Source organism: Corapipo altera, unplaced genomic scaffold (assembly GCF_003945725.1).
Source record: "Corapipo altera isolate COAL_440 unplaced genomic scaffold, ASM394572v1 93, whole genome shotgun sequence".
NCBI lineage: Eukaryota > Metazoa > Chordata > Aves > Passeriformes > Pipridae > Corapipo > Corapipo altera.
This window is the reverse complement of record NW_020885000.1, coordinates 1,061,596-1,075,228: the sequence shown is the minus strand read 5'-3', so window position 1 is coordinate 1,075,228 and position 13,633 is coordinate 1,061,596. Positions and strand designations below refer to the sequence as shown.

General features: G+C 41.0%; 1 protein-coding gene and 1 long non-coding RNA gene across 5 annotated transcripts in view; one reads left to right on the top strand and one right to left on the bottom strand.

Annotated features, from left to right (window-relative positions):
- MAN1B1 (mannosidase alpha class 1B member 1) overlaps positions 1–13,633 on the bottom strand; it is a 28,576-nt gene that overhangs the window by 5,686 nt on the left and 9,257 nt on the right. For 2 of the 3 annotated variants that reach the window (XM_027667030.1, XM_027667027.1), the window contains 8 exons: positions 13,004–13,164; positions 11,192–11,301; positions 9,760–9,945; positions 7,589–7,737; positions 4,797–4,985; positions 3,798–3,988; positions 2,050–2,170; positions 93–290 (listed from right to left, as the gene is read on the bottom strand). In XM_027667030.1, coding sequence (XP_027522831.1) covers positions 93–290; positions 2,050–2,170; positions 3,798–3,988; positions 4,797–4,985; positions 7,589–7,737; positions 9,760–9,945; positions 11,192–11,301; positions 13,004–13,164 — 1,305 coding nt within the window. The remainder of the gene's footprint in view (positions 1–92; positions 291–2,049; positions 2,171–3,797; positions 3,989–4,796; positions 4,986–7,588; positions 7,738–9,759; positions 9,946–11,191; positions 11,302–13,003; positions 13,165–13,633) is intronic. The other variant, XM_027667029.1, reaches the window with a different exon arrangement.
- On the top strand, positions 251–13,148 carry LOC113958628. Of its 2 annotated transcripts, none has more exons than XR_003531567.1 (3): positions 251–338; positions 10,932–11,059; positions 13,041–13,148. It is a non-coding gene; the product is annotated as an uncharacterized LOC113958628 (long non-coding RNA). The 2 variants fall into 2 exon arrangements; XR_003531568.1 differs by lacking the exon at positions 251–338 and adding an exon at positions 10,606–10,810.

Sequence of the window (13,633 nt, the reverse complement as noted above, 5' to 3'; positions counted from 1 at the left end):
ACCCCATCACCAGTATCTGACCAGGGGTTCGACAGCAGAACAGAGCTACAGAGGAATCATGGAATTGGACTTCAGGTCAGCTATCTGCTCACCTTGATTTCCACATCTTTGTGGCCCTTCTGCGCATGGAGGTTGAAATGTACGATCTCCGGGCTCAGGCCTGTCTCTACTTGAGCATACATCTGGTAGCAGGTTTCTATAAGGGCTTCAGCCAACTTCATATGATCAGCATCCAGTCCATTGTGGGCTCCTAGTGCCAAAGTACCCGGCAAGAAGCAAACCAAGTGATCCTGCATGACAAGACAACTCTTACTGCGGAGAAGTTATGCATCAAACAGGTATTTCTGTGTGTGTGTGTGTGTGCATCTCTGTCTGTCTGGGTTTATTCTTTCTCTTCTTCAAAACACATTTCTGGTACCTACAACTTGAGGATAAGTTTTTAACAATCTAATGTAATGCAGCATGAGGCAAGCAGCATTACTAGAGAAATCATTAAGTTGGAAAACATCCCAGACTGTGTTTCTATGACAAGTTTCTGGAAAAAAAGGTCTCAGATCAGGGCGAGGGGGAGGAGATGTCTTTTGGTTTACCAGAAGCATACAATACATTCCATGTCAGCTCATCCAGGGAGTCAGCAGAACCACCTAAAGGTTTGGTTGTCCTCATTCTGGGGCTAGTCCACCACTGATATAAGACTGTAAGAACTGCAGATTGATGTCACATATGGGATTTAAAATGATTCTTAACATTCAGAATGAAAGTTCAGGTCTCAAAAAGATAGTAAAACTATTCTGATGCCCCTGTATGAACCTTCAAAAGCTTTGTCCAGTCATAAAGGAAAGCTGAGGGTTGCAAAGGTAAACATAAACATAAGAGCCAAACATTCCCCACTTTTCCAGTTGGCCAGGGTAAGAGACCTGTCCAGCCTTTCAACAAGTAATAATAGATTAAATACCAAAATTCTAACTCCCTGGAACAGAAGAAAGTGTACTGACACATGGAGGTGCCTAAGCCAAATCTATCTGTCTCAATTCAATTCTGTCCCATCTTGGGATGGAGCAGCCCCCTCTACCCAGACTCTGGTGTCACTCACAGCAGGTTTGGAGAGCTTTTGGGAAATTCAGATCCAAGAAGAACATGCTGAAAACTAGACCTGAAGATCTAAAAAATATACATCAGGAAACCAAACAAGTAATAGAATTCATTAAAGCTCACTTCAGGTATTGAAAAAGATAAGGCTACACATACATTAGTAATACATCACTTACATTAGGATCACTTGCCTCTTAAGACAAGCCACACACACGTACCATACCTGCACTTGCATGAGATTTTTAAGACTTGCATGAGATCTTTAACTGCAAGATCTTAAAATGCATTTTAAAGAGTATGGGTGCATATATTAAGAGCAGGGAGTTAAGATTAATCAATTTTCCCCACAGCAAACAGCATACTGTTTTACTCAAGAATCCTACAGTAGGAAAAGAAAAAAAAGTCATGAATGGACAGAAGCCTCCAGAATTATCAGATTTTTTTTTTAATCCCATAACACAATATTAGATCACCACCTTCTTTTGAAGGCAAATCTGAAAAGCCAGGTGTGCAAGTGTCCACATATATTTTTGAATTACGGAAAATGAATAATACATAAAATAGGCAGCTTCAGACACTAGAATTTCAAGACCAAAAAAAAAACAGAAGAAAAAAAGAGAAAGAAAATTAGAAAATTTAACTCCAGCACCAAAATGTTCAATCTTAGAGGAAAATAAATGGGTTTACTAGAATAACTCAAAGAGAAGGACCCTGGTTTGCACATGCGATTAGTATGTACAAAGCAGTTACTCAGTACTGCCATCACACTGGAGAGACAGATGTGTATGTATATATAGTCTGGGGTTTTGGTTTTTTGTTGGTTTAGGGTGGTGGTGTTTTCCTTTAAAGAGAGAAAAGCTTTGCATTTGCCTGGCCATGTGTTGGGTTTTATTTAAATTTTGTCATGATTTTCTGTTTTCTTTTGTTGTTTTTTTAAAATGCAATTGTATTTCTTACCATCTTGGCACTGAAATGGCCATGAGCAAGCTCTCCTACAAAAGTAAGCTTCTTGGGGGCTGATCTCTGAAGAAGATGCTTTTTCACCCCTTCTATGGCTCTCATATAGTCTTCCAACAGCCTGTGAATTAAAATCATTCCCAGTTGGCTCAAGTACACACAGTCAAAACATATTTCATTATAGCTGATCACCACAATCCTTTAGGAGACTGTTATTTTGGTCTAAAGAATAATATTTAACTAAATGTGAAAACTGACAAAGAAACCCTCAAAGTCACCATTAACTGGACGTTAGTTGGTTGTTGCTACCATGTAGCAATACTTTAAAAAGTAAACTGTTATTTATGTATTAAAGAATACTGTTTCTAGGCAATAGCCAAAAATTATTTCAAAAATCCTGGGAAGTAAAGTAATTGAAATCACAGAAAATCTAGCTGGGAAGGACCTCATGGAGGTCTCTACTTCATCCCTCTGCTCTGAGGCAGATTCAGTTACATCAGGTTGCCTGAGGTTTTATCCAAGCAATTTTTTAGTACCTTCATCCAAAGATGCAGTAGTATTTCCATCCAAGATGGAGATTCAAAGACTTGGAGCAATCTTTTCCAATTGACCTCTCTCATTGTGAAACACTGTTTCACAGCATTTAATTTGATTTTCCTTTGTTTCCAAGAACTTTCATGTGGAAAACAACCTGTTGTTTTCTATTGCAAGGCTCACAAAATGCCATTGTGGTCCCAAAAACACTGATTCTCCATTTACAGTAAGGTAAAGCTTGGAAAAAGCAGTGAGAAAACTTTGTAGAAAGGCATTTGCTCTGATACACAGAAAAGCCTCTAAGAGGCATGTTGTCACTCTCTCTGCATTAAACCTCTCAAAATTAACAAGTCCAACATAATTAGCTCATAATGCAGACAAAAACTGCTGGATTTTTTGTCTTGTTTTGGAGGAAACCTTCTTTTTCAACATCTTTAATTCCTCTTCTCCTTGTAAAGTTTCTCTTCCACTTTTGCAGTGCAGACAAAAGAAGCATATGAGACTTAAAGAGGGACTTTTTACAAGGGCATGTAATGATAGAGAAAGGGGTTTTACATTGAAAGTAAGTAGGTTTATACTGGATATTAGGAAGAAATTCTTCCCTGTCGGGGTGGTGAGGCCCTGGCACAGGTTGCCCAGAGAAGCTGTGGCTGCCCCATCCCTGGAAGCATTCAAGGCCAGGTTGGACGGGGCTTGGAGCAACCTGGGATAGTGGAAGGTATTCCTGCCCATAGAATGAGATGAGCTTTAAGGTCCCTTCAAACCAAAACCATTCTGTGATTCTGTAATTAAAGCAAAGATTTACACAAACATCAAACTTCAGTCTCCTTTTGCCCTTCACTAACAAACCCAGAGCAAACACAGACATTGCTGGTGAAAGGAAATATCAGCAGTATTTCAGAAGTGTCTAATTATGCTCCATATCTACAGCAAAGACTTAATTTTCATCTCTTGCTGTCACACTCCTTACATCTGATGAGCTGAGGAAGAAAAGCTTTCTGTGGAGAAGGAGTTTTGAGACTAAGTCTAACTCTCCTACTGGTTTTCCATGAAGTTACCACAGGTCCCTCTTGCTGCTTAGCTTGCTTTTAAAAACAGTGATATGTTTACTTGACTCTTGGGCACATACGTTATTTTTCTTTAAGCAGCAAACTCACTACAACAAAACAGCTCACCTAATTCTCACACCGATATGAGAAGTGGAAAGAACTTACTCGTTTTCTTTTTTCCCACCCTGAATCCACTGCTTGAGCAGATACTCATAATAGCTGTCGGCTCTGGCTCCCAGAGTGTAGACCCCCAGGTGGGTGAACTGCCCGCTGTTGGTGTTGATGAACATAGGCACGAGGCCATCATTTTTCCCTGAGAGTGTGTGAACATGCTTCATTACCTCATCTACAGCTTTCTACAAGAAATAAAATGGCAAACATAAATTACAGGTATAAATGATGTACAAAACTGTAGCTAGTAACTACAGGCCAGTAACAAATCTGTAACTTTTCTTACCTAAATTAGCATCACGGACATAAAGCTCAGCTCGAGCAATATTTCAATACAGGATTTCAAACTTTTGGACTCTCAAAACATAATGTTCTGAAATAATTATAACTGTTTCCTTTCCTTCAAGGTAAGCCCACTCGAAAGCCAGTACTATGGGTCAGGACTATGATCTGATTTACTCAGCTTTGCAAAGTAGAAGTCCAGCTAAAATAACAACTACATGAATCATGCAATAGCTACAGCTTCCTTAAATAAATGCATTCTTCAAAACTGAGCGGTGGATACAGTTCAAAACAATAAAACACATCAGCAAACAAAAAGAAAAGTGGAAAATATTATTTTCTCTGAAATTACTCTTCCCTATACTGTGACCTGCTCTCAGACTCTTATCTAGTGAGTCATATTTTAGTTCCTTGGATGGCAACACTACAGTTTTGTTCTTTGCGTATAGATAATGGCATCAAGAAACCACACTCAGAATTTTTTTATTTTTTTAACTAAAAGCCGTTTCTGAGGGAAGAAAAATAAACAAAATGTCCTGATTATTTTATTGAATACCTAAAAGTAGTAGTGGAGATGAATAATTATTTTTCTTCCTCATTTAGAGTTTCACAACTTATTTATTGTAACTTAGAGACTCCAGAGACCACGAGTCAGTGGTGGAGCTGCAGGGAGGTGGAAAAAGAAAGAGACATCAACTTATTCTTCCATACCCGAAACTTCTCATCTCCAGTGAGACGAGAGAGCTCCCTAAACTCCAGCTGAATGCTGGTCACCTCTGCCACAGTGCTATCGGATGTCCAGCGAGGAGGATGTGCAGTGCCCCGGCCAATGTTGACATCAGAATACGGTATCTTGGAGGGGGTCTTGAATGCTGGCATAAGCCTGTTCCCAATGTCTTTCTAGAGAAACCCCATAAGCACAGGAAAAAGCAACAAACAAAACAAAAAATAAATATACACTCTCACCCCATTAGATTTTCTTCACTAAGCAGACAGAAAAAGACAGAAGAGCAGCTTAGTTTTAGATGGTGCAAGCAATTAAAGAATTAAAAAGGTCATGAACTTATAGTAATGAGCAGAGTTTCCACCTTGTCCCTAGCACTGCAGGCCTCATCTGAGGCTGCAATTCCTGTGCCACATGATGCAAGTCTACAGTCACTAACTGCATCTAGCTAATCTGAAGAGGTGGTTGATGCTGTTAAGACACAGAGAGGGAATCAAAAGACAATTATTACCCTTTGCTGTAGCACTAAACCTGCATTATATGGGAAAACTGTGGTTTAAACAGGTTTTAAAATGGCTTTTGGTGGTCTCTTTGCAAACACATGCTTCTTCCCAGCACCCCCCATGTTATCCATGCAGGAATGTCCTGGGAAGGTGTCCTGAGGTGTTTCCCACTGGTCTTTGTTAACTCCTTCCTGTGATTGGGTGTTCCTGTAAGCCCCTTGAGACTTCTAATTGGTTACTCTGTGAATCCTCCTAAACCCTATAAATGTAACATCCCCAACAATAAACTCGCTCTTGCCTCCTCTCCACGCCCGGTGTCCTGTCTCCCTGCCGGCCATGGGGCCACGTGCGGGGGGGGGAGGGGGAGCATCTCTCCCCTCCAGGCTCAGGGCCTGAAAAGACCCCTGAGAAACCCCTGGAGTTCCCTTTCCCCATCCTTCAAAGCGTTGCAATGGTTCTTCAGATGGAAATGGAACTAGAACTGGGCCGCCCTACGTCGTGGGTGGGGAAAGGGATCCAGCACTGGCGCCACCGTGTGAAGAAACGAATCTTACTGAACTCTTCTATGAAGATAGGTTGATTCCTAAGGCACAGATGCGGCGAGTCTGTGTTCCCCGGTGCTCCGAAGTTTAAGCGGTTCCTCCTGAAGCAGGTAGGAAGCAAACTTCGGCATACTCCCTAAACCTCTCCCCTGTAAACCTGTAACTACAAGAAGCGTGCATGCCTCTTTAAGAGAGAAAAAGAAAGCTTAAAGAACATATTTAATCCCATCCGCAAGTCATCTAATAAGACTGCTTTGCTAACCCGAAAGCTAGTTCCGTTTCCAGCAAGGAACTCAGAGCACGCCAGCACGGCGAAAAAAGGGTTAAAGCTGCTCGAAACAGCTCCGCAGCCGGCCGCCCGCCGTGCCGTGCCGCTTGATGCCGGCCCCGGGCCGGCCCCGCGCCGCCGCTCCAGGTGAGGCCCCGACATCAGCCAGCCCCGCTCCTGCCGCGTCGAGCCGCCCGGGGCGAGGGCCCGCCCCGCAACGAACCGGACCGGACACCCGCGGTGCTGCCGCCGCCCCGCCGAGACCCCGGCGTTGCTGGCGGCCCTGGCCGAGCACGCCGATCCCGCCGCTCCCGCGCCGCCCCCGGCCCCGGCAGAACCCGCCGATCCCTCCTCCGCCCTGCTCCTGCTGCACACAGCCCCCCCCCCCCCCCGTCCCGCCATGTGGCCCGGGGCAGCCGCCGCCGCTCCGCCCTGGGCACCGAGACTGCCTCCGAGAAACAGAAGAAAAGAACCATTTGGACTCTAATGAAACTAAATTAATAACAATAAGTAGTTTGTTTGGTTCAGCAGTAAATTGAAAGTTTGTGCAAGTGAAAAACCTGTTTATAAATACATCAATAAAAACCTTTTTAAATTCTGTTTAATAGGGACACCCTCAGACACTAAGAGAATAGGGTAAATTTAAAATCCATATATCAATAAAAGCATATTCAGCTTTAAAGAATAAAAAAGGTGGAAATGTAGCACTAAACCTGCATTATATGGGAAAACTGTGGTTTAAACAGGTTTTAAAATGGCTTTTGGTGGTCTCTTTGCAAACACATGCTTCTTCCCAGCACCCTCCATGTTATCCATGCAGGAATGTCCTGCATAACCCCCGTGTTATCCATGCAGGAATGTCCTGGGAAGGTGTCCTGAGGTGTTTCCCATTGGCCTTTGTTAACCCCTTTCTATTGGCTGTTGACCCTTCACCTGATGGTTTTTTCTATGTGACCCTGAACTTGTGATTGGTCCCCTTTTGACCCTCCTGAAAGCCTTATAAACCCCTACCCCACAATAAACTTTTTCCTCTTTCGTCCGTCCCTCCCTGGTGGTCTGTGGGCTCCTTGCGGGGTCGCAGGGCCACGTGCTGGGGCGGGGGGAAGGGCATTCACCTCGCAGGTAATGGGCTAGCAGCCTAAAGCCTGGAGGTCTCCCCCATTCCCACTAATCCGTCGGACTTTGCCAAGCATTTATTTCTTCCTTTGTTTCCTGAACTTTATTACTGTCAGCCATTCATCAGCAGAAGAGCAGGCATACAAGGATAAGTGCTAAACACAGCCAGGCTCTGAGGTCATCCAAAGAGCAAAGAGAGGTGCAGGCTTAAAAGCTTAATGGTAAATCCCTTTCCCATCACTTTAAATATGAAATTCTTAAAAAACATTTAACTTTCTGAGAAATCTTCCCTCAACTTTGTCCAGTATGGAATACACAACCCAGTTTCATTTGTAAGGCCTGTCACTCACAGCTTTTTCCAGGAAAATGCTATCTCCGGAGAGGTGGTAGGTGCTCAGCAAGCCGCCCAGGATACGGATGGTGCTCTCAAACAGGTTCACATCCACATTTTTATCAAATACTAAATCATTTGCTACCCATTTTCTTGCTTCTTCAAATTCTGCAAAGTATAAAAGGTAGTTCATTTATGAACTTCTGGAATGTTCAAACAACTAGAGATATGAGTATTCCATATATCCCAGACACTTATTTATATCTGTCTACAGAGGTGATCATTTTAGGTGGAAAACTAAAGTGAAGAGCACATCCTGGCTTAATTCTTATTCAGCACACACCACAGATGCATACAGAAGAAATATCCACCAAAATAGAAAGTTCTTAATAGTCTAAGAAAAGAAGGAATAGAGGAAGTCTTTATTTAAAAAATCCAGAAATTTAAGTCTTTCAAATCCATCTATTTGACTTGTCAGACAATTAGTTACACTTTCACAGAGCCTTCTGTTTTCAATTAAATCTTCAACTAAAGCTGTTATCTACCAAGACAACAGACAACATATTCAGTTAACAGCCATTAACACCTTTAGCCTAGCAATGTCCTGGGGAGCCTGCTTCCTGCCTCAGCACTTAATACACAAAATCCTGGCAGGTTGCAATTTTTTTCTCTAGGAACAAAAATGGTTGTTTACGACACTACTAATTTAAAAAAAAAGATGCTACTAATTTAAAAAAAAGAACGTAAAAAGAAAGCCATTTTAGATTCATCAGCCAGCTTAGCAGCAGCAGCAGCATCGCTCAGTGACTGCATTGGCAGAGCGTCTGTCTCCATGGTGCATGTGAGTCAGCTCAGCCTCCAATTGTGAGGGCTGGGCTATCTCGAACAATCTCACAGCCTCCAGAAATTCCTTCTTGTGAGAAGCAGCAGCACAACCAGTTTTCCAGAAACTGAAGGCATTTCACAGAAGATAAACTCTAAAGCAAAAGGATGCCTCTGTGCCCTCTGGTCTTGGATGCTGAGCAGATTAAGAACCACAGAAAATCTCCCAGACAGATATTAGGGCTATTAGCAGCAGAACAGCAAAGGCACAGTCCTCTGCTACAGAAGCTTTTGCATTCATCAGCTAATAAAAAAGATTGGCAGCCTCAAAGAAAACTTTGATTTACATAGCATTTGTTATTCAGAAGATACCTCAGGAGCTTTCTATGGCAACCAGCAGAACTGCTATAAAATATTAAGAACTCCTCACCAAGAACCCCTTTTCAGCACATCTAAATTACTAACAATTTATTTTAAAAGTTTTATTCAGTTCGCAATTAATTTTTTAGGGAAAAAAAAGAGCAGCACACTGATAACTTGATGAAACTTCAAGACAGCCTGCTGAGGCCTAGAGCTGCACACAGATGACATATTAAACCAAACGAAAATTCTACTTTATGCAAACTTCAAAGGGAGAAGAGAGAGAACCATGAAGGACTGAGTATTTATTGTTCCCTTACTAGCACCTCTGTTCTTCCTATCTCAACAGAAAAAGCTGCATGATTAATAAAAGTTTACAAAGGAGGCTATCTACCAAGGTTAAATAAATACAGTTCCAGAAATTTTTAAATAACACTAAAAGCCCTGCACCACCAAAAAAAAAAAAAAAAAAAAAAAAGTCAATCACGCAACAAAAAATTCCTCTTAAACACTGATTAAGCATTTAAGTTTTTTGCAACAGAATTGCAAAAATTTTGGCTTGGTTTTTAAAATCTGTTTTAAAGTTTTCTAACATGGTCACTTCCAGAGTATCTCTCAAAAATACAGGCAGAAGAGCAATTCAGGAAGAAGGTACTGAGTGCTCCCTTTCTCCACCTATGGATTCCTTACAGATATATCCACTGCCTCTCTTGTTATATATAACCATGGAATATTCTTTTTCTGGCTCAAAATTCTACTGCAAGAAAAATGCTGTCCTTTAATATAGTTGGGGTTTTTAAAAAATATTTTATACACATTTATGTGTGTGTATGTATATGTATGTGTATATATATATATATATATATATATTTTTACCCACACAGGAAAGCTAAACTTACTGGTCACACGTAAAAAATGTTCCCCTCAAAGACCTTTGAACATGCACTGCCTGGATATAATATAAGGAATTATTTTAGAGGTAAACAAACGGAGGAGGAAAAAAGTTACCTTCCTTTAAGCCTAAAATCCACATGGTATCCAAGGCATCAATTAAGGTAAGCCCAAGTCCAAACCACTCACTGTAGGACTTGGACAAAGGCTTCAGCTCATCGTGGCCCCAGGCAAAATCCTTGTACCCTCTCCAGGCATGGCGGAAGGCTTCGATCACAGCCAGCTGGCGCTCATTTATGGGCACTGCAAAGGAAAACAGCACCTTGCTCAGGACTTCTGCAGGGCATTATGCAGCTATACCAAGCACCATTTTGCTGCATTCTACCCAAAATAAACTTTCTTCCAAACTAACTGATCCGTGCAATGGAAAAACCATCCTCATATTATTCTTTTCAGGACAGCCTTTTCTCTGTAGAATAACCAGTCAGTGTTTCTGGTCAGCAATTCAGCCAGGTGGATAAAGATATCTCTCCCTGGCAACAAAATTGTCACTTCTGCAAATAAAACATTAAAATAATCACATGTACAGTTGTAGATGATTATCACTAAAGCTCAAAGAGCTGAAGTCAGGAAATACCAAATTAAGATCCACAGTAATTCAGCTGCCGAATACATATGCTTAACAATACAATCCTCAACTGATCCAACACACACCATTTTTTCATCTTCCCTCTTTTATTTATTGCTTTCTGTTAAATTTAAAACCACTTCTATAAAATGAATGTCTTTTGAACTTTTCATTTAATACCAAAAGAGGAAGAGAATTTACATCTTTTGTCTTGGCAAAGCCATGTCTTTCTCCATAATTCTACTGATATTTGCTTGCAATTTGCCATCATGTGAATTTTATGTTACACATCCACCATGGAAAATTTCAAGCCCATTAGCTGAAATTTTTCAAAATTGTAAACAAAGACTTCTAGAGTGGGAAACACCAAGCAGCAAAGTTAACCCCATAAATATTCAGCTAGCAAAAGTGCAAATATATCACGTTGAAATACGCCATGTTTATCACACCAGAACTTCCTTGTTGAACTCAGAAATAGGAACAACAGGTTCTTCACTCCACAAGGGCAGCAACTTCAAAAACAACTTCTGCAGCTTTCTGGTGAGCCTTAAAAAGAGTTCAGTTTAGTTCAGGGAGGAAGTCACTTTCCCTGTATTTGCAGAACAAAAGGAAAACCACTGCTGAAAAAAGAAGCTGTCTCTTTCACAACCTCTCTCCTTAGATTATCCTATCTTGAAATATGTGCTTTGTCCCAGAGACTACAATTCAAAGACTTTCAGATTCTGAAGGCTAATGAGCATGCAGACTGCCATGATGGAGTACAGACATTGAAAGGCTTGCATGTTCTAGGTAAGTAATCTTTCCTGAACTTTTTGTTTCCTTTAATTACAATAAATAAAATACATGTGCATGGGGAAAATTCGCACAATTTCAACCATAGAAGTGAACAGAAATAAAGGTATAATTAACTGTACTATTTACCTGGTTCCTTCTGGTCTTCAGCCTCCACAGATGAAGTTTTTTCTGGTTCCTTTATTTTACTGGATGGAGGTTCAGTGTTTTGGTCAGGTTCTATCACTGCTCCTCTCCAGCTGCAGATACAAGGGACTGTAATTAAGACTTATTTTGGTCACAGAAAGTCATGTGAATGAATGGGATTTATCTCTGCATTTCCTTTATCTCATGATACTTTGATTAAAAAAAAGTTGGATTTTGTGTCAAGGATCAAAATAACTGTGTTGTCCACTAGATAAGTTTTCTGTTCAAAGAAAGAAATTTGCACCAGAGAAATTTTACTGTATTAAGAAATGTGTCTTACAAGCTCTTGGAATTTCATTAAACATCTTGGCAATGGAATTTAATAAAAAACACCTGAGAATGCTGCATTACAAGTAATTTGTTATCTACCGGCTCTGAAATGGCCACACCAGCCACTAACACTAAATAGTACCACACAAATGGTGATCACCAAAAAAATCACAAAGAAGCACAAAGGACAAGCTGCTCAAAGTATGGGCTTTGCTACCATGGGGTCACAAGCCTTCCCTGCCACCACAGATGCATAAATCAGTTTTACAGGTTTTTGTGAAAAACCTCATAAAGGAAAAGTCTTTCAGGATGAACTTCAATTCAAGCGAAGTTCATATCAAGATCAAACAATCTCGATCATACCACTTAATATACAGATGTGTTGCCTTTGAGCTCACTGATATGCTTACTAAAGGAACTAGGCTTACAGGACCTTTAAAGTTTATATTGTTTATAGTCAGCATATCTTCTGACTTAGATAATCCCATATTCCATGTCTTACTTTCATTCTTTAAATTTGTAACTAGTCTTCAGTAAGCTTTCCTTGCTCTCCTAAATTCTCCTGTTATCAGCTGCTTAATTCTGTGAGTTACAGCACAAGCAGAAGCACAGCAATATAACACTTTCAGACAACACCAACAGCCAAAATGTTGAGGCAGGCACACTTCTGATGTTATGATCAGCTCAGCTGAGCCGGTGCTGAACAGGACACAAACACATAAAAATCCCATGCCTAGTGTTCCAAATCTGAAGAATATCTGCTGAACTTTTAGTAGTCTTTTCTATACCCATGTTACATTCCTTCAGTTATTCCCAAATCAAACCACTTCAATCAATATCATCTTGGGAAACAACTTGGTATAACTACAACCATAGCAGCACAGACCCTTTACAAAAGATACTACTAGATGTGTATAAGGGGTCTCTGAACTGTAGGAGAAATTGTATATAAGAAAGGAGTAAGCACATTGTGTACAGTCACATACACACAGCTACATACACATCTGTGGTTTCTGTCAGTTCAGTCTGGGCTCACTGTGTTTAGTGGCACCAATCCCTAACCAGTACTGACACTGCTATCATTTTCCAAGCCTGGGCTAGGACAAAGACACTTGTAGCAGCACTATTGTACCGATACCGGTACATTAATATTTATTACAACAAACAGAAGAAACCTCTGGACACCAAGAATCCTCCTGAACATTAAGAGCATCTAAGTGCATTAGAAATACAGCCAGCCTCACAGGGCTCCAAATCCTCTGCAGCTGTGTGATGCAAACAGTAAAATCAGAGAAGCTGCACATTCATTGAAATGAAATCTGTCAGCCTAGCAATATCAGCAGTTATTAGGCCAGGCTCGAGAAAAATACAAGGAAGAAAACCACCTCAGACACAAAACCAAAAAGCCCTTACAATTATCACTCCAACACTCAATGGATGTTGGTGGAGAGGGGAAACACTGTAGCTTGCTTGAAACATTTCTACCTGATAATGGATTTCTCCATTTTCTCTCCTTTATCAGTCTGGACTGGCCCTTCTACAGCCCTGATGGTACTGTGTCGGGTCTTCAGCCTTGTGTCCCTCTGTGGTGCCTTGATCTGAAGATTGGAAGGACCACGATGAACATGAGGTGGGTTTGGCTGCTTCTGGGAGAAGAAAAAAAAAATATGTGCTTGGTATGTTATAAAGATGGTAAAATTTCAAACCATAAGTCAACGATATTCACTCAACAACATTAAATAATGCTTCAGATAAATCTTATTTTGCTATCATATCAGCAGGCAAGTTCTGCCTTGAATGGAAAGTATGCTAAAGACCTAATGCACTAATCACAGTCAGTTGATGTTCCTTTCCCGTTGCACTCCCACAAACATAACCCTTCAAACACTCCTAACATCTGCTCTGCCTGCTGCTATTTCTCAAACTCTCAGAAAAGCTGCTCCAATTCACTGTGACATCAACTGCATTCATGCCTCCTATTCAGCCACCACTCCAGGCTCCTCACAACAGTGAGACTGATGCCCAGAGCACCCCCAAGTCAAAACAAATTAATCACAGCACGAGTGAAGCCTCAAGTAAGAGGTCACTGTGACCTAAAATCCTGGCACTCCCAGG